The sequence below is a fragment of the Rhinolophus ferrumequinum genome, chromosome 9, assembly GCF_004115265.2.
Source record: "Rhinolophus ferrumequinum isolate MPI-CBG mRhiFer1 chromosome 9, mRhiFer1_v1.p, whole genome shotgun sequence".
Lineage (NCBI taxonomy): Eukaryota > Metazoa > Chordata > Mammalia > Chiroptera > Rhinolophidae > Rhinolophus > Rhinolophus ferrumequinum.
In genome coordinates, this window is record NC_046292.1 from 42,441,007 (window position 1) to 42,460,504 (window position 19,498).

Below are 19,498 nucleotides of genomic sequence, written 5' to 3' on the forward strand. Positions count from 1 at the left end.
CATAGATTCAGAAACTTCTTTAAGCCAAGTCTTTTATTTTACTACATCATAGGCAGCCTTTAACTTGCAAATGAATTATATTAGGTTGGTGCAAAAGTAACTGCAGTTTTTGCATTTATTTTTAACCTTTTAAACCGCAACTACTTTTGCACCAAACTAATACTCCAAAAGTGTGATTATGTGCTAGGAACTCAGAATCCATTTAAACAAGGTCATAATTGTTAATTTTCCAGGTCAGCCCATATTAATACTTGTATAAACATACTCTTTCAATGACCCCCTATTATTTATGATAATATTTTCAACAGAATGATCCCTAAACCAAGTTTCAACTGTAAGATTAGCACATGCTTCCTGGCCTCATGGGAACTGCAGCCTTTTACTGGTGAAGGCAATGAGGAACCAAGGCCTGACCGTGTTCCCTCTTTCTCGGTGGTAAAAGGAAACAGGTACTTAATATATGGAATGTTAAGTCACTTTTAGGACTATGTAAGTGTAACTTTCTGTATTTGCATAGTCTCATTCATATTATAGGTGAAGTCTGTATTTTAATTATATCCATTGAAATCTATAAAAAAAATATTTGGTATGGCAGGACAAAATACGTTTAAAATGTTTTAAATAGAGAACTTACCTCAACTATCTTATCAACTTCTGAGTATCTCCCTCCTAACAGACCAATCACTTCTGCCATAGAAACATGAGCATGCTAAAAGAAATACAAGATAGACTTAGTCCAAACAAATAATCCACCTGACAAAAAAATCAGAATAAAACTCACTTATCATAGGAGAGTCATTTACAAGTGTGGTAATTGTGCTTTTCTAATATAAAGTAGCATAGTAGAGGAACTGGATGCTAGGCTCAGCACACAGAGACTAAAGATTTCAGATCTATCTTCATTGCTGGCTGAGAAGCTTTGATCAAACATTCAAATACTCCATTTCACTAACAAAATAAAGACACCATTTGCTCTTCCTATTCAGGGAAGATATAAGGATATAAAGTAAAAATCGCTCTAGGTTCTCCTACAGGAAAATATTATAAACAAACATACAACTATCGGAGGTCTCAATAGCTTAGTGCAAACAAGGAAACTCCAAATTATAAGAGTTGTGTTTGTTGCAGTTATGTGGAAGGCAGCAGACAAAGGATACTAGGAAATGAAAATAGGATTAATGATGATAAACAGTCTGCAAAAACTCACATTAATTTATTTTCTCTAAAATATGGAAACATGCAATTGTTTGGCTTTTCTCCAAAAGAAAAGACTTATTTTTAGATTCCTTGAAAAAGAGGATAGTTAAGATCCAAAATACAGGTCTTCCATACTCTCTCTTACTCCTGCAATAAAAATACACAAGAATACAAATCAGAATAACTAAGTAAACACAATAGATTATCCTTACCAAATCCATTATTAAAAGTGCTTCTGAAGCCACTTTCACCTGAAATGGCTCCTGAAATATAAAAAAAGAAAAAAAAAATAGGGGAGTAAAAAATAGAGATTTTGTTCTCCCTAACTGGAATGTCCACCCTTTTCTCCTTTACCTTTTATATCAAGGTCTCACTAATCAAAGCTCAGCGGGAACCGGTCTTAAAAACACATATATATTATCATTTAAAACCCTAGCATAGAGAAATTCCCTCTCATTTTCCATGTGTATCACTCATCTGACCGTTAATGTACCAGGCTTTGCCCGATATTTCATACACATATGCCCTGTACACACAGAAAAAGAAGAAATATTTCGTATCTGACAGGAGGGCATTATCTATGGTCATTTAGTGATGCATAAGTAGTACCTGATTTTCTTCACTGAAAAAATTACAAGGTATCAGTTGGAAGGGATCAAATGAGCTGAAAAGAAAAAAAATATTTCTAATATAATCTCAACAAGATTAGGAAAATAACATTTATTTACAAAATTGAAACGTATCAATAATTTAAACCTAAATTCTGTCAGAGAGAGAAAAATGTTAAATAAGGAGAATTTCTTAAAACATTTCATACAAACTTTTTGAAATCAGCATTGTTCTTTTGGACCTAATATTGGGAAAAAAAAAAAGGTAATGACAGGACCTTTGGGAGAAAGTAACTCTGTTGTGTTTTAATTCCTAAAGAAGAGGATATTATAAAAGGTCAGATATGTCCTACAATGAAAGCAGATTTCAAAAAATTCAATGAGGATGTAACCAATTCCCTAATATGAGACCTGAAAGTTCAAGAAAGATGGAAGTTTCTCAAAAACGTTTCTGTCAGTACAATAATGTGGTCAGCAAAGAGTAGGGACTCAGTATATATTTGTTAAATGAATAAATGACAAAATAGTTCTGCTGAAGAAATTAATGTATACACAAAGTTCTATGGTAAACTCATATTTTAAAATGAAAAAGTTACAAAAAGATGGGAAGAGGGGTACCTAAGCGAGGCTAGATACAAAAGCATGTGTAAACCTAAGAGAAATTTAGAAAGGCTTTGACCAGTAAAGAACTGAGGTTTGAGAGAAATGTAAAGAACAACAAAAAGGGTTTTCAGAGAAAGGTTTCTGAGAAAGGAAAAAAAACCCAAAAAACACCACAAGTATGTTCATGTTAACACAACTGAAAAAAAGCAGGACTATTTAGTTCCTATTCTGAGACTATTAGCTCCGGAACAGACACTTAGTTGCTGAATACTGTGTTTCAAGGGCCTAGAACAGTGCCTGATATTCAAAAACCATTTGTTGAAAAAAGATTTTCAAATTAGAAAGTGCTTAACCAACACGAATAAAAAGAACCTAAGGGCCAAGATAGATGAGAAAATAGCAAGGGAGCATATGCATCCCACAACAATGAAGAACCATGATGTGAAACTACTGTTAACATATTTTGAGGAGCTGCAGAGAATGGGTAAATTATTGCAGGCCTAGGAATAGGCAATTATTGGGCTTGTTTTAAAACACATAAAAAAGCAGATTTTAGAAACAGAGGAGTTAAGACGTTGAATATTGGAAAAATTCTAGAAAAGATTTTTAAACAGCTGATTAGTGAGCCTTTGGCAAATGAAGAGGTGACTACCAAGAATAATAATAGGTTCATGAAAACGAAAGTCATGATAAGTAGACCTAAATTTCATTTTTGATAGGAATAATCTGCTAAAACTAATAGACACATAAAGACTCAAGTAATATTTTATCCGGCTATCATTACCTTTCTGCATAAGATGAAATATGGGTTAATTGTGGTAGTATGTAATTGAATAATGATGTCTGAGGTTTATGTTTAATCCAGTTAAACATTTGAACCAGTGATCGATGGCAGAAATGGCAAGCTTACTGAAATGTTCATGAGTCAAAGCTACAAAGGCTATTATGTGAGAAAAGTAAATCTGGATTCAAAAACACCCTGACAAACTGGAACAATGACTTGAAAAATAGTAATAAATATGTCTCACATTTAGATTCAGAAAATCAAATGTCTGGATACTAGATGAGGAGTCCTATACTACAGATGACTGTATTTTTTATATAGTTTATCTCATTTAATTTACTCTCAAACCTATTATTTTTGATTTTTATTTTAAGGAGATTATATAACATACTGTAGTTTAATGATTAGGAGTATGGATTCTTAAGACTAATACCTGGGTTTAAATCACAGCCCCACCACTAACACATATGGGCAAGTTACTCAAACTTCTTCGTGCCTCTGTTTCCTCATTTATAAAATGGGAATGATAACATTAATGTCTGCAGAGTTGCTATGGGGATTAAATGAGTTAATAATGTGAAGTGCTTAAAATATCTCTAACAGTGTTAGCTATTATAGTTATTATTTTATAAAAGAGGCTTTAAGTAACTTACCCAGGAATATATAACTGGTAAGTATCAGGGCTCTTTCCATTGAAAATGACCTAGTAATATTCCTAGATATCTCACTTTAATAGACACTGACAAATAGAGACAGTCCACTCAATGGGGCATCTGTACGAAGTAAGGGGCTCTAGAAAAATCAAGGCATTTAACTTATTTGGTGACCCTTAAGGTTACAAGTTACAAATTTTTTATTGTAAAAGCATAAACAAAAACACTTTGCTAACAATCAGCACCACCCAAAGAGAGAACCAGTCATTTCACGAGGCTACCTGTTCATAATGTCTAAGTTGAATGACCACCTGTCACAAACAAGGCCCCTTTACAGCACAGTTTAGAGCCTATATTCACTGAACCTGAACAAATTTAAAACCTGAGTTTAAGGTCTCTCAAATTGATAATCAGTGGAATAAAAAAAACTCAAAACTTTTAGCTGCATTTTTTAACTTAATGTGACCAACACAATGCAGTTATATCAAATATTTTTTCCATACATTTTCTAATCATTTGGGATAAATTTTTAAAAATTACATTTATATAATGTAACATTATACCTTTTTGTTGGTCTTTGCACTTTTGAAGACTTAAAAGGTTTACATTTCTCCTCTTCTCTTCTTCTTGCCAACTCCTCAGCAGAGAGATGCTAAAATACAAAACACCACTTGATCAAAGAATCCATCAACCACAGATAGGTAAAATTAATAAAAATACTCCATTAAAACCATATTTAAGGGCACATGAGAACAAGACAAAGTTGATAGATGTGTGTCCTTCTTGCTACTAACAGAAATGCTGGACAATATGTTAAAAAATTGTTGCAAAACATTCAGCCATACCAAACTTCAAATTTACTCCTCCTGCCTTACCAATTAGTGGTACCCAGATCCAAAACCCCAGGATCACCTGAGTCTTTCACCTTTCTTACTTCCCATTTCTAGTCATCAAGTCCCACTGTACTGAGTTTTCTTTCACAACTGAGAGATGTTGTAGTGTAATGATAAAGAACACAGATTCTAGAGATAAAATGCCTGGCTTTGCTACTTACTAGTTGGTGACCCGAGGCAAGCTTTCTGTGTTTCAGTCTCCTCATTTTTAAAATGGGAACAATAATAATAATAACAACGTCTGGTATTATTGTAAAGATTACATGAGTTAATGTTTGTAAAATATTAACAACAGTGTTCAATACACAGTAAGTCCTATGTAAGTATGTTTCATTCCATTTCTCCTACAAGTCTTACACTCTAGCCCAAATGAACTGTGCACCTTTTTCCAGAACATGTCTAGTATTTCCCCATGTCTGTACTTTTGCTTATGCTGCTCCCTCAGCCTCAAATGCCCTCATCTACTTTTCTACATTTTGAGATTTTCCTGCTCATCCTTCATGTCATAGATGAAACATCACATCTTCGGTGGAACTTTCCCTGATCACATCCTTTGGGAGGAACTTATATTTCTCAGGACCAATGTTATAGAACTTACCATAGGCTTTATCTTTCCTAATAGAAATCTAAGTTCCTTCTTGGCAGGCACCACATATTACTAATTGCTGTGCCTATAATAGCACTCAGGTGTGAGGCTGGGGACAGGGAATGGGGAAGAGAACTAACATTTATGGAGTACCTGTACATGCAAGGCTTATTCCAGGATCTTCATATACCGCATTTCATTTATTTCACTGAATACTCCCAACAATCCTTCAAGGGAAGGATTATTCACACTTTCACATTATCCATTCTACTGCATTGGTTGTTCACAAATTATTTATGTAGAATGTGTGTGGATGTTTACATATACACAAATTCATCGCCTATTTTTTTTTTTAGGGCCATAGTTTTTATTAATAGAAATAACACTTCAATATTTGTAATTCAATTTATGTCTAACGCATGGAACGATATTTTAATTGGTGTGTCAGAACATCATTCAATAAATGTTTACTGAAATGAATTGGGTATACAAACTTCCTAGCACCTTGGAAGATATTCTTGAGCTAGAGAGCAGAATGTAGAAATAGAAAATCAAAGTTTTGAAAATGAGTCAAACTCCTACTTAATTGTACCACCAATGCCTTCTACTTTGTTTATTGTAACTTCTACACAAACAAATTAACATGGGAATGAGACATATATATGTATATATATAAAAAGTGCAACATATGTGACATTGATATTCAAATACGTACTGACAAAATAACTTTCACTAATGAGCCATGTGAATAGGTCAAAGTTACCTCAAACGTTTGTCCTTCTAAGTCTTTTGCATCACACCAATTTCCCCATGGGTCTCGGACCCTACGTCTCCTTGTGCGCTGAGATGAAATAAAGCAAAAGGTAACAAGATTAATTAACTTGGAGAAATCACAGCACATTAATATACAAAATGAAAATGGTAATTTTCTAAAAAACAATTTCTCCATTATAATATTGTCATCCCTGATCAGCAATGCCTGACTAAATTTTATTTTATTAATTTATGTTCAATAGTTAGTATTCTGCTCCAAAATAAATTAGTGATTATTTTCTACATTTTCTAGGATTTCTTCTTTAATTTTCATTTCCTTTCACCATTTGGAAGCTAAAGCATTCACACAAAAAATATTTTTAAGACCAAAAAGAACCACAAAGAGGGGCGGCCGGGTGGCTCAGTTGGTTAGAGCGCGAGCTCTGAACAACAGGGTTGCCAGTTCAATACCCACATGGGCCAGTGAGCTGCACCCTCCACAACTAGATTGAAGACACCCAGCTGCCACTGAATCCCCGGAGGGGTGGCTGGATGGCTCAGCTGGTTAGAGCACAAGCTCTTAACAACAAGGTTGCCGGTTCAATTCCAATTCCCGCATTAGATGGTAGGCTGCGCCCCCGGCAACTAAAGATTGAAAACGGCGACTGGACTTGGAGCTGAGCTGCACCCTCCACAACTAGAATGAAGGACAACGACTTGGAGCTGAAGGGCCCTGGAGAAACACAGTTCCCCAATATTCCCCAATAAAAAAAAAAAAAAAAACCCACAAAGAAAATGACTTCCTGATCGATCACTTGTCATAGAAAACTTGCAAGAACACGTAACAAGAGGTAAAATATTGAAAACTAGAAGCAAATTAATTATATTTCAGCTTTAGAAAGGAAAAGATTGCTTAGTTAATACAAATAGTAAAAAAAAAATTACAATGCTGGATAACTGGATTACTAATATCGTTTTGCAAACCTCAATATCAAAGCCTTTAAAATGGATTAGCTGCCATAGGCCACTGTCCAACTAGCACCACCTATTTCCAACAACTATATTTGAAAACTTCCTTTTAAAAGTAAATTTAGGTAGAAATTGTTTGCAGCCTAAACACTAAGAAAGGTACCCACTTTATCATCTATACTTTTTATCTCACCCATTACCAATTTAACCTATTTTACTGGTTCATAATATGATCCTGCTTTTTAAGTGACTTGTTTGATCACTTATTTTTTAAGTAAGATGATGAATTTTAAAGTACTGTAAAACTCACTGATCTCAAGAATTAAAAAGATAAAGGCTAACATTATTTTGGATAGCTATTCCAAAAAGTTGAATCTTATGGTAAGAATTTTAAACAAACAATAATAACTGGAAAAAAACAAACAAAAAAAAAAACGGCTTAAATGTATAGTTTTAGAATCAAAACCAACCTAACACCATTTTTAGCAAAACATTACATACGCTTCTGTGTAAAGTTTGCCAGTGAATTTTGAGGTTTATTTGATTTGTTTGTGCCTTATAAAGTTACATGAAATTAAATGGAAACGACAAAAGTGAATGGTGAAATACAAGAGGAAACAAGTTCTTTCATTAAATAGCCATTTGTTAATTAAACAGCTGAGAAGTAGGCATACCTTACTTAACAGTGTAAGGAGCAATCTGAAGAGATCATTTAGTGAGAGGTGACTGCTTACCATGGACTGCAAACGCTGGGCAAGTTGGTATGCTTCTACGGTATCTTTTCTGTCTCTGATTCGTACCTTATCAACTGGTTGTGGCCTGTTATATACAGCCTGTTCTATTGGAATTCAGGAAAAACAAAACAATCTATTTTTTTATGAAACGCAGTTGTTAAACAGGAAGACACATCTACACTGACTATACACTGTAAGCCAATTTCTAGGTTTCTTTATACCTGAGCTTCTATGATTCTATCCTATTCCACAATCACAAAGTTCATGTGCCGCTTAGTAGTTCTTACCTAAAAGTAATGCTACTGTTATAAAGAAATCTCAACAAAATGTGATACTTAGGAAATGGGTAATTTGTTTAATTTCTGATAAAATGAGTGCCAAGTCCACTTTGCTAACTTTCGGAGTCTAATACAGAAAACATTTCATTTTTCTTTCAGTGGCTGAGGAAGCTATGATACATTAGTTTTCCTGAAAAGCCAGTCCCAATATACAGTGCTTTGGGCAAACAAAGACACTAAAATGGAGAGACCCCAGGGCAGACTGTAGATTCTCTCTCTCTACATATAAAATAAAATCATCTCTGACAGGAAGTTTTCTGGTTAGCTGTCTTTTCAGACAAGGAATACAGAATACTCTTCTCACAACATGAGTTGCAAGGTTTTAATTACCTTATCATTTTACAGCTATGGCTATTATCTTTCTTCAAAAAGTTTGTGTCATGTTAATAAAAGGCTTGAATACATCTACAAATATGCATATTCATCAACTTTTATATTTGAGAAAAACTAGGATAAAAAACTTTCTTCCATGAAAAACATTTTGGCACTTTTATCACATTTAAGTGTAGAGGCTCATAAATTATTTCCTTTATTTAAACACTGCTAGACAGTATTTCTAGCATGAATACAGTATTTGCAAATTAAATGGGCTATTAGACTTTTCATAAAATAATTTTATTTGACAAAGAACTGCATTCTTAAATTACTTCTACTTACACTGAATATATATTTTTTAAATTACACTAATTTTCTCAAAGGGAAATATAATTTAATCAACAGAAATCTGTTTTACAGCAAAATCTCAATATATTTATTCCATAATGTTATAGTATCTCTCTGAATTCTGTATCTATACCTAAATCTACTTGCATTCTAATCATCAAAGAAATTAATAGGTGCCATAAGGATAAAAAATGTTGAGCGAAAGATATTGTTGGGTTTTTATTTTTACCACATCCAAAATTGATTGCTCCTATCAACTCGAGGTATGTATGAATCCGTCCAATACAATTAACGTCCCCACAGTTCTTCAGGCCAGGACGTACTGAGGTCTTATTTAAGTATTTCGGTTTGCATATCTCCCTAATTAAGAGATGGAAGTACAATTATTTTGGATAAATAAAAACATGAAAAAGATTTCTGGGGAAAACTTTTAATATTTGAAATATCTTAAAAGTTCATCCCCTCTTAATATGTAAATGTGTAGTGAATACAATGCTAACACATAACATCCAAGTGTACTTTTTTCTAAAATATTTTTAAGCGATACAATAATTTACAAGTACAGTATGATTTTTACAAGTATCATTTCTTCCCCAGTATTAAATTCAACATATTCCATTTATCCAAGGACTTTTAAGTGAGAAGCTTATTTATCTACAGAGCCAAATTCTAGCCTGAATCTGAATAAAAAGGACAGTTTGAATTATATATTGAAAGCATTTAGTATTAGACTTTTCTAGTTTTTAATATATTACTTAGGTTCACCTAGTTTTACTTTGCTGGACAATATCTTCTAATTATAAACTACCTTATAAATGCTTAAAAGCTTTTTATATTAGTTTTTAATCATTATGCCAATAAATAAGTGCTTACTCTTGGTGGTAAACAGAAATAGATATAGGGGATCCCAAAGGAATAAAGAAATGCCCAAAGACTATAAAAGAAATGAGGTTTATATAATCAAACATATTTACTGAAGATACTTAATTTACCATGCTGGATGGTACAATATAAAGTTTAACAGTACTAAAGAACTTAATAATAGTAGCAAACAATTACTGAGTGCTTATGCCAGATGCTGTACCAAAAGTTACACATCCTTAATCCTCACAACTCTACAGGATAGATTTTATTATGATGAGAAAACAAAAAGGTCAGAGAAATTAAGGAAGTGACAGTCAGAATTCAATGACAGTCAGACATTATAAACCAAGTATTTGGGTAAATCATGTAACACAGGCATTTCTTATTCAATCTTGATTTTATCCTACAAATATTTTGTATGTTCTACATGAAGCATTGTTCTAGGCACTAAAGATACAGACATGAATAACATAAAGTGCCTGACCTTACAATTTAATGGGGCAGACAGTCAATAAATTAATGAATAATATCTACTGTATTGCCAGGTAGCAATAAATGCTAGGAAGAAAAAGTAAGAGGATAAATGGATACAGTAAGAGATAAATAGGCACAAACTATTTTAGATACGGTGTTTAAGGAAGGCCTCTTTAAGGAAAAACCAAATGTACAATCATAAATCCTATAGAACTTCAGGGAAGATAAAAAGTAGTTTGTGATGTGGGTGGGTATTAAAAATTCCATTGAAAAGTTGAGATTTCAGAGTGGCTTGAAAGAAAACAACCTGTATAAACGAAGGCAAGAAAGCAGGAATGAGCATGGTATAACTAGCTACCAAAAAAACTGCAGGAGTCTAAAAACTGGATTGATATAATTAACGAATACCCAAATCAAAAGGCTTTAAGCAGAATTTAGTAATCTAATGCAGTGCTGAACAAATGTTAAGACCTCTAAAAATATCCGTTCATGATGTAATAATAATGATTCATTCATTCAGTCTTCTCCCCTTAACAGAGTGCTTTCTGTATTCTAAGCATTGTTCTAAGCATTAGGGATTTAATAAGGAGCAGACAAAAAAAAAAAAAAAATTTGTCCCATGGAGACTGCATTATCATTGGGAAGGGGAGGAGGAGAAAATACACAAATAAAAATATAATATTTTCAGTGGTAATAAGTTCTATGAAGATAAATAAAAAACAGAGTAAGAGAATGAGAGGAGCTATGTGAACTATATTAGATAAGGCTGTCAGAGAAGGCCTCGAATTTCTCTTGAATGAGATGAGGACGCAAAATTCACCAACATGTGGAGGAGAAAATATGCAAGGCAGAAGGAAAAGTCTGGGTCAAGGCCCTGAGTAGGAAGTGTGAAAATAAAGAGTCCACACTACAGACTCTGGAAATCACCTTTCTCTAATGTGACCTGCAACAAGTTCCTTTTACTCTCTGAAACTCATTTTTCTCATCTGTAAAATGAGGACACGTTGTCAAGAGAATCAGAGATGATTTAAAGACAGTGTATGGCATTTGGTAGGCATTCATTAATGGTATTGGTTACTATTATTATTAAATTCCCCTAAACAGGGAGTTGACTGCATGTGCTTTTATGAAAAGGATCTTTTGGTTACAAAGAAATCTGGCAGGCCTCTTTTTATTTTTAAAACATTAACTTTTCCTTCTATTTTTTACCACCACCTTCAGTCCCTAACCACTCTCTCTTCTATTTCTGAAGAGAACATTTGAGTTCCTGTTTAAAACATTTCTTTTTGCTTTCACAACTAGTGAAACAACAACATTTAACTGGTTTCATGGACTAAGGCAAGTAACATTAGAAAACTAGTACTACCCTGTTTCCCCAAAAATAAGACCTAACCAGACAATCAGCTCTAATGCGTCTTTAAGAGCAAAAATTAATATAAGACCCGGTCTTATTTTACTATACGATCAGGTCTTATGTATGATATGATATATGATATGATATGCTATAATACCAGGTATAATATAATATCATATCATATAAATATCGGGTCTTATATTAATTTTTGCTCCAAAAGACGCATTAGAGCTGATGGTCCAGCTAGGTCTTATTTTCTGGAAAACACAGTACATAATTTATACTATCTATATAAATTATTCTACCTCATAGAAGTCAAAATCCAAAGTAACAAATGAAATTTGATTAAAATAACAGTAAGTACTCACTGATGATTCAGGTAGATGTTTTTGAGTTACTGTTTTGAAGCCCTTCCATTTTGGCCATTCTCTTTTTTCCAAAATCAAAATTAGACATCAAAAGAGATCTAATTTAATTTATCTTTTTTAACAGAATGAATTAGGCACTGTGGAATAACGTCAAGAGTGACTTAAAGAGTGAAGACTTGCAGTGAAGTCCTTCCTCTGTCAGTGACTGGTTGTATAATCAAAGGCCGGTCGGTGGTCCCTAAGCCTCTCCTGACCTCTGAATCGCTCTATCAAATGGAGAAAATACCACCTGCCTATTTTACAGGATTGTTGTGAGCAATCAGATGATACAAAAAAGCTTTCTGTAAACTGTAAAGCACGATGCAAATGTTAAGAATTGTTCCTTATACTTTGATACCACCCTTACCAGGAACTTGCACTTTTAGCAATCTCACCCATCTATAAGATAATCATGAGTCAGGAAAAAATAAAAATCTTTCTTTTAAAAAAATGGCTATCTTTAAAAGCCAAATTACTTAATATTGTATGCATGAAATAAAGGTCAGTGATTTAATAAGCGGGTTATCTGTTTTCCTTTGGTAATCTTCCTAGGTTATAGTGAAAACACTCTGTAAAGATGGCTCTATGTAATCCTGAAGCAATAACAATTATGAATGTTTAATGATGTCTTAATTAAATTATGAAAAATTCAAATTAATTTCAGAGCACTTTGGCTAATAAGGTGGGAAGGTTTTTTTTGGTTTGTTCCCCATCACTCACTAAATAACTGAAGTAAAAGGTACTGAGCATTTAGAGGATAAAGTTCATATATCAGAAAAGTACTATATGTGGATGAAGAGGGATGAAGGAATTATTAACACATTATGCCATAGGTTCAAAGTTGAAAGCATTTAAGGCAGCTATTTAGGAGAATGGTTTCTGCAACCTAGCCACATTTAATGACACTGTTGTCATCAAAGTGTTCTATCTTTGTACTTTAAAGTACATTATAAACTAGGAAAGATACTTATCCCCCTTTTCCAGTGCAATAATGTTTTCTGCATCTTCCTAACACTGTCCTAAGAAACTGCTTAAGGCAATCATTGAACCCTTTTTTCCCAAGCCCAAACACGCTTAATGAACAGACAGATGTTACAAAAGCTTTCCAAAGAAAGTTTCCCTATGAGAAATTTCAAGTCTTGGCTTATTGAAACACAGAGGGTGCCAGAAAAATGTATACACATTTTAAGAAAGGAAAAAACTGTATTAAAATTACGCCGATGGTAACCGCTATGCGCATCTCTTGTAATTGCAGAAATCAAACGTGACTTGTATTCATCTTTAGTTATCAGTATATATTGAGTATTACAATTTTAATACAGTTTTTTCCCTTCTTAAAATGTGCATACTTTTTTTTGGCACCCTCTGTATATTAATGTGTCAAAGCTCTCTGGATCATCAGCAATGTAAAATACTAAATTTTGCATAAGCCTACTTAAAATACTCTAGAGAATCATAAGTTTTAAAATAACATCTAAAATCCAATTCTTCCTTACCACTGATCCAAAATGTAATTCCTAATTTTCAAATAGCGTTCTGGTGTTTTAGCTTGGCGCCCCTCAAAAAACTCAGGAATTGCTTGTTTTTCTTCTTCTTGAATAATATTTCTATCTATTTCTACTTCTTGCTCTGGTGGCTTAAGATCTTCTTCCTCATGGCTCTCCTCCTCCATTTGGCAGGAAGAATGAAAAAGCATTTCATTATCACTCAGATCTTTCTGAATAGCACAAGGCTCTGGAGAAGGCAACCGCCTGGTATCATCCACTATTCCATTTCCATCATGCTTATCACAGCTTTTCATCAGTTTATTACATTTCTGATCATTTAATTCAACTGATTTTTTGTCACTGGTGCTCTGTTTTTCAGTCCAAAATGTAGTTTCTGAGCTTGAAAGTGTTTCCATCTCAACCTGCTTTATATTCTGAAGATATTCCTTGGAAGGTTTAGAAATGGGATCTTCCTGGGTGTCAGAGGCAATAAATTCTCCTTGATAGGTTTCAGGACTTTTACTATTAGGGATGTCTAATAAGAGATCACTGCTAGGATTCTCTTGGGGCGCTTGAGAAGTCAACTCATCTGCCTCATCTGTGATGTCTACTTCTTCATCATCAGATAACTTTTCAATTTTTACAGCATTCAAGTTGGGATCAGCACATCCCCTTAACTTTGATGGTGTCCACGCCTTTGTGCCTTCATCTTCATTTTTAATCTGAAGATAACTGCTGTTCTTCTGGTTTGGTGTTTCCTTCTCTGGACCATCTAATTTTACCTTATTAAAAATGAAGATAAAACCCCCATACTATTAAAATTTTAAAATTTAATCACTGGCACAAAAAAACAGGATGACCACAATGTTATTAAACTGAGTACATGTCGTTGATATACTGTACCTTTATTGTGCTGTTCTTTAAAGTATTTACAACTGCATTTTAAATAAGCAATTAATATTTTGTTCTACTTAACTATGAAATTAAGTAGAATTACAGTATCTATTTAATAGGAACACTCAAATCACTGATGATATGCTTTGAGATTTATGAAGATAAATATTTGTAGAGCACTATATGAGTATGAAATATTTTCACTATAAAATTTTTGAACATTAAAATTTTAATGCCTGAATTAAAAACTGTTTTTGCTTACTCATTTTATGTATTTAAAATGTTATCATTATTAACTAGAATATTTATATTCTGCTTACCTTATTTTTAAAGTACTGTCTGGCATAACTCTTTACTTGTAAAACAGTGCGACTTCCAATTAGTTTTGCAATTTTGGTCCACCTTCGGCCACATTTAGCCTATATCATCAAAATTGAAAAGACATTGCTTGTGTTGAACTAACTTGTTAATATTCCAAGGAACTGCCATGTTAAAAAAAGCAAACTAAAAGAACACCCTATTGTTATTCAAAGCCCACATTCTTGTTTTGGAATCTGGACTTACAAAAACTGACCAAAGCGATTTAGAAATTAGTTTTCTTTTCATAGTTATCTAAATGAAGTTCCATCACTTTTATATATTCCTAACAGTATATATTCATATTGTACATTATGATGTTCCAAATCTTAAGGTAACTTAAAAAAAAAGTACCTGAAAGGGAGGCAGGTTATATTTTTCATTTATAGAATCAACTGAATATGTTCTGACACTAATTTCAAAACACTTTTTTTACCCAGACTCCATCTGTTACAATATCCATTACATAACAGATACTACTATAACTACACAGATATCAGACATGAACTAACTTACAAGAGTGAATCACAAATGAAGTGACCTATACCCAACGCCTCCCTGTACCCTTCTTTGTCAAAGGCTGTCCATCTGCTAACACTGAAACTGTGGTGAGAAAAAACAGGCAACTTGAGGGAGCTCTGGTGTGTTCTGAAGTACTAAAAGGAATGCATATAATTTCAAAGCTAAAAGGGATTTTTAGGCATCATCAAGTCTGTCATTTGATACATACATAAACCTCCTTTATAATATCTCCATCACAAGATACTCTCTAATTGCAAAATTACTTCAACAATTCTATTTTTTAGAATACTTAAAACTGAGAAAAACAAACAAACAAACAACTCCAGCCACAACTCAGGGAAGTTGATCCCAGGGCAAATTTGCAGGCCAGGCAATTATGACTTACAGTAGCAAGTCATCTTCAAAGATCTGACCCAAATGATAAACCTTAATTTATATACTTATTTCTGGCTTTCATGAGGAAATCTTATATAGGGACAATTTCTTAAAACTGAAAGTACTTCTGGGAAATTTACTAGTAAGTATAAATTAATTATTTATATTGCTGTTAACTCACACTTACTGAGATCAACTTACTGAAGAATTCGTTATCTTTATTGTGGGATCAAGTCAAATAGGTAACTTGGTAGCGTGGAGCACTTTTGGAGACAGGACAGATCCTGACAAAGTGTGACCAATATGGACTGTAGGGGTTGGGGCACTATAAAAATTAGGGAGGAGGCACTAACAAGAGGAGCAAAGAAAACATTCACCAATTTCAAAATAGAGCAAAGACAGAGCCCTATGCCCAAGAAAGGGAAACAAAAATCTTCCTTCATCATTCAGTACCACGTAATTCCCTTCTCTCAAACCTGAGAGAATTCAGTCTATAAGCAAACTATATCAAAAGGTCAAAAAAGGCTGAAACACAACCAAGAGTTACATGTGTTTTTATGAGAAAACATTCTAAGTTTAAAATATCTGTTTATGTACATAGATTATCTACATATGTATATAAATACACATTTGTTTATACAGAGATAAACACCTCTGGAAGGATACACAAAGAACAGATGAAAATGGTTACCTCAGGCATAGAGAACTGATGGCTGAGACAGAAGTTAGACTTAACACCCTTTAACTTTAGGTACCTTTTGAATTTTGAACCATGCAGATGTAGCCCCTATAACTATCATGAATGTCAACAATAACCTAAAAATTCTCAACCCACTTGCATATGTGTGTGTGTGTATATATATGGTCTTTATGTATACGAGGTGAGATCGAAAAACATGGTGAATGTTTAAATAAAAAAATTTTTTACAGTAAAAAACACATTGCCACTAATCCCCCTCAAAATAGTCCCTCTCGAACACACTTATCCCACCATTCTTTTCACTTTCTGAAGCAGTTCTGAAAGTCCTCTTTTGTGTTTTTATTTTATCCTCTATCATGACAACACTTCGTGTCGCACATTCCTTCTGGTACCACAATTTCTGTCAAACAAAAACATTATTGTATGTCCCTATATACCTTATTCACTGGATCTGGCACCGTGCGACTTCTGGCTCTTCCTCAAAGTCAAAATGACCATGACAGGCAAATGTTTTGAATCAATTCTGGACATCAAGGCAGCCATGACAGCAACTGAAGACATTCATGAAAGAGGACTTCCAGAACTGCTTCAGAAAAGTGGCAAGAACGATGAGATAAGTGTGTTCAAAGTGACGGGAGTATTTTGAGGGGGATTAATGGCAATGTGTCTTTTACTATAATAAATTTTAAAAAATTTAAACATTCACCATATTTTTTGATCACTCCTTATATATGGGGCAAGATACCAAAGTCGTCAGCAATCTTAAATAAATGACTGGCTAATTAAAGTTAGATTATGTAAATGATAATCCTGAAACAGACTGAAATACCAATATAAAAAAACATCAACAGCATAGGAGAAAAACCTCAGCAAGAAATAAAACCCTCAAGATAGTTTATGTATTTATATAAAAACATCACAGAATATATGAATGTCATGGTGATGGCTAACTATAAAAAAAAAACACATTTTACTACTGATAATGTAGAAAAGTTACCAGTATTTCAATTAGCATTTATGAATCCTACATAAATATTATATATTCTATATATATAATACATAAACATGTAATTTCAAAAATTAATTAGTGTAATACTGGGTAATATGTACCTTAATGGAAAAGATGTAACTTAATTCTTAATAGTTAAAAAAATTTTCTGAATGTTTTATTAAAAATTTCTTCATATTAAGGAGTATTTTCAGAATTAGAAATTGTGCATTTTTTCCCATTATGTAACTTGCAGATATTTATACAGATCTCATTAAAACATTCAGGCAAAACAAATGTTTTTAGTCTTCAATTACATCCACTAAAATATTTAGACTATATACACAATGCCAAATATCTGGAAAAAAAAGAACTCAGCTGATCACCCAGACAGTTCCAAATATGCATGTTTTTTCCCCAAAGAAAACAGCAGATAACCAAATAATTTTGTCTTTTAATCCAGGTAAGCTCAACATCTCAGGTGTTATTAATATAAAAAAGGGTGAAAACTATCCAAATTATTAATCCAAATCTATTTTAATATTTTAGTAACTTAAATGAGTTGAATTCTCTTGTACTACCCTACAAATATCATCAGTCTAACTATAGAAAAACTATAGATATGATCCCTGTAATTAAAAAGAAATTTCTGGTCTCTACAAATTAATTTAACCTTGTAATTCTATAATTATTTGCTACTAGAATTATTTTACTATAAATCAAAAATTGCTCTATTTACCAGCCCTTGTTCAAACAGTTCTTTTTCTTCTATCGTCCACTTTACTGAGAAACTGGCTGGTTTTGTAGGAGATTGTACCCTAAGGGGAAAAAAAGGAATTGCAAAAAAATTTCTGAAATGGAACATTCCATATTTACACAGCTAAAGGTTATAGATAGCCATGGGCTAATAAATTCAATACTTTGACTCTAAGAATTAAAAAATAGAAAAGGAAAAGAAAAAGAAGGCTGCAGCCTCTACCTGGAGGGACAGATTTACCCTGTCTCGCATACTTCTCTAGCTCAGGATAGGAGCCCCAAAAGACATAATCCTTGGGTCTTAGTGAAGATAACACTAAAAGACATCAAAGGAAGTCAATGTGATAACAAACAAATAGGCTTCCTTAGGTTGGACACAAAGTAGCAGACGTTAATACATTTCCAAATCCTGGAAGGCACGTAAGAGTTTAAACTGGCTCCAGAAATATTATCTCTGATTCTTTCAGGTTAAGTCCATAAGAGTTTAAACTGGCTCCAGAAATATTATCTCTGATTCTTTCAGGTTAAGTCCATATAAATATCAAGCCAGAAAAGTCCAAAAACTACGGCACTGTGTTTATTACTTTTGAAACGGCAGTATCTTAAGAAATTAAAATAAAATAGTGATGAGGCTCACTAATTTAAGCAAACCATTAATCTTTTCATTAACTTCATTTTGATTGTTCTTGTTTATTCAGCAAAATGCCAAAGCCAATCTATTCAGTGCTCAAACTCTGGAAAATCTGTAAGCCATACATACCCTCTAAGGGTCCATAAACATGGACGTTTATAAACACTAAATAAAAGTTAACAGTTTCTCTAATTTTTAAAAGCTACAAATTAAAATTAAATTTTTGTTTGAAATGATTGAAAATTAACTGATAGGGCAACAGAAATCAAGTCAATTTCTAATATATTAAATAGCAAATTTAAAAACTCCTCACAAATCCCTAGGAAACTATATTTTCCATAATCAGGTAGAACCAACTGAAAGCGAAATTCTGGCAAATAAATAACATCATAAAACTACCTTGGGGCATTCCAGTTATCTGTACAAGAAATTTTGATTTTATATTTTTGTATAACCCAAGATCAAGAGGACTTTTCCACAGGCCAACTATAAGTTTTATTTTCCCATAATTTTTCACTAATAAAAAAAGGCTTTAAAATAGAAAACATAAATACATACGTGATTTTTGCTGTTTTCTGCAGACTGCACCACATGAGAAAAGAAAATAAAGACGCGTGTGAAGAAGTTTTTAAAATATAATTCAAATTTTTCGAAGTATTATAAATTGATTTTACCTCTTCATGTATTTTTTATCATCTTCCTTTTGATCGAGCCAGAATTTTTCTGGAAGTGATTTTTTAGATAAATAATACCTGTATAATTATTAAGGAAACTTTTCAAACAATAATAAAATCAGAATGTTTATGTGGCTTATATAAAGCAGGCACTCGAATACTCGTTAAAGATCACTCAAATGCTAGCTAAACGAATTCTTCTCAAAGCCCTTCTCAGGTTTGCAAAAATGATAA

General features: G+C 33.0%; 1 protein-coding gene across 2 annotated transcripts in view; it reads right to left on the minus strand.

Moving 5' to 3' along the window:
* The window catches only part of MYSM1 (Myb like, SWIRM and MPN domains 1), a 35,723-nt gene that overhangs the window by 9,119 nt on the left and 7,106 nt on the right, over nt 1-19,498 (minus strand). For both annotated transcript variants that reach the window (XM_033114872.1, XM_033114873.1), the window contains exons 4-15: nt 19,265-19,342; nt 19,149-19,172; nt 17,943-18,021; nt 14,582-14,680; nt 13,377-14,149; nt 9,011-9,141; nt 7,781-7,884; nt 6,088-6,165; nt 4,409-4,497; nt 1,807-1,861; nt 1,410-1,460; nt 635-709 (exon numbers count right to left, since the gene is read on the minus strand). In XM_033114872.1, the coding sequence (XP_032970763.1) occupies nt 635-709; nt 1,410-1,460; nt 1,807-1,861; nt 4,409-4,497; nt 6,088-6,165; nt 7,781-7,884; nt 9,011-9,141; nt 13,377-14,149; nt 14,582-14,680; nt 17,943-18,021; nt 19,149-19,172; nt 19,265-19,342 (1,636 nt within the window). The remainder of the gene's footprint in view (nt 1-634; nt 710-1,409; nt 1,461-1,806; nt 1,862-4,408; nt 4,498-6,087; nt 6,166-7,780; nt 7,885-9,010; nt 9,142-13,376; nt 14,150-14,581; nt 14,681-17,942; nt 18,022-19,148; nt 19,173-19,264; nt 19,343-19,498) is intronic.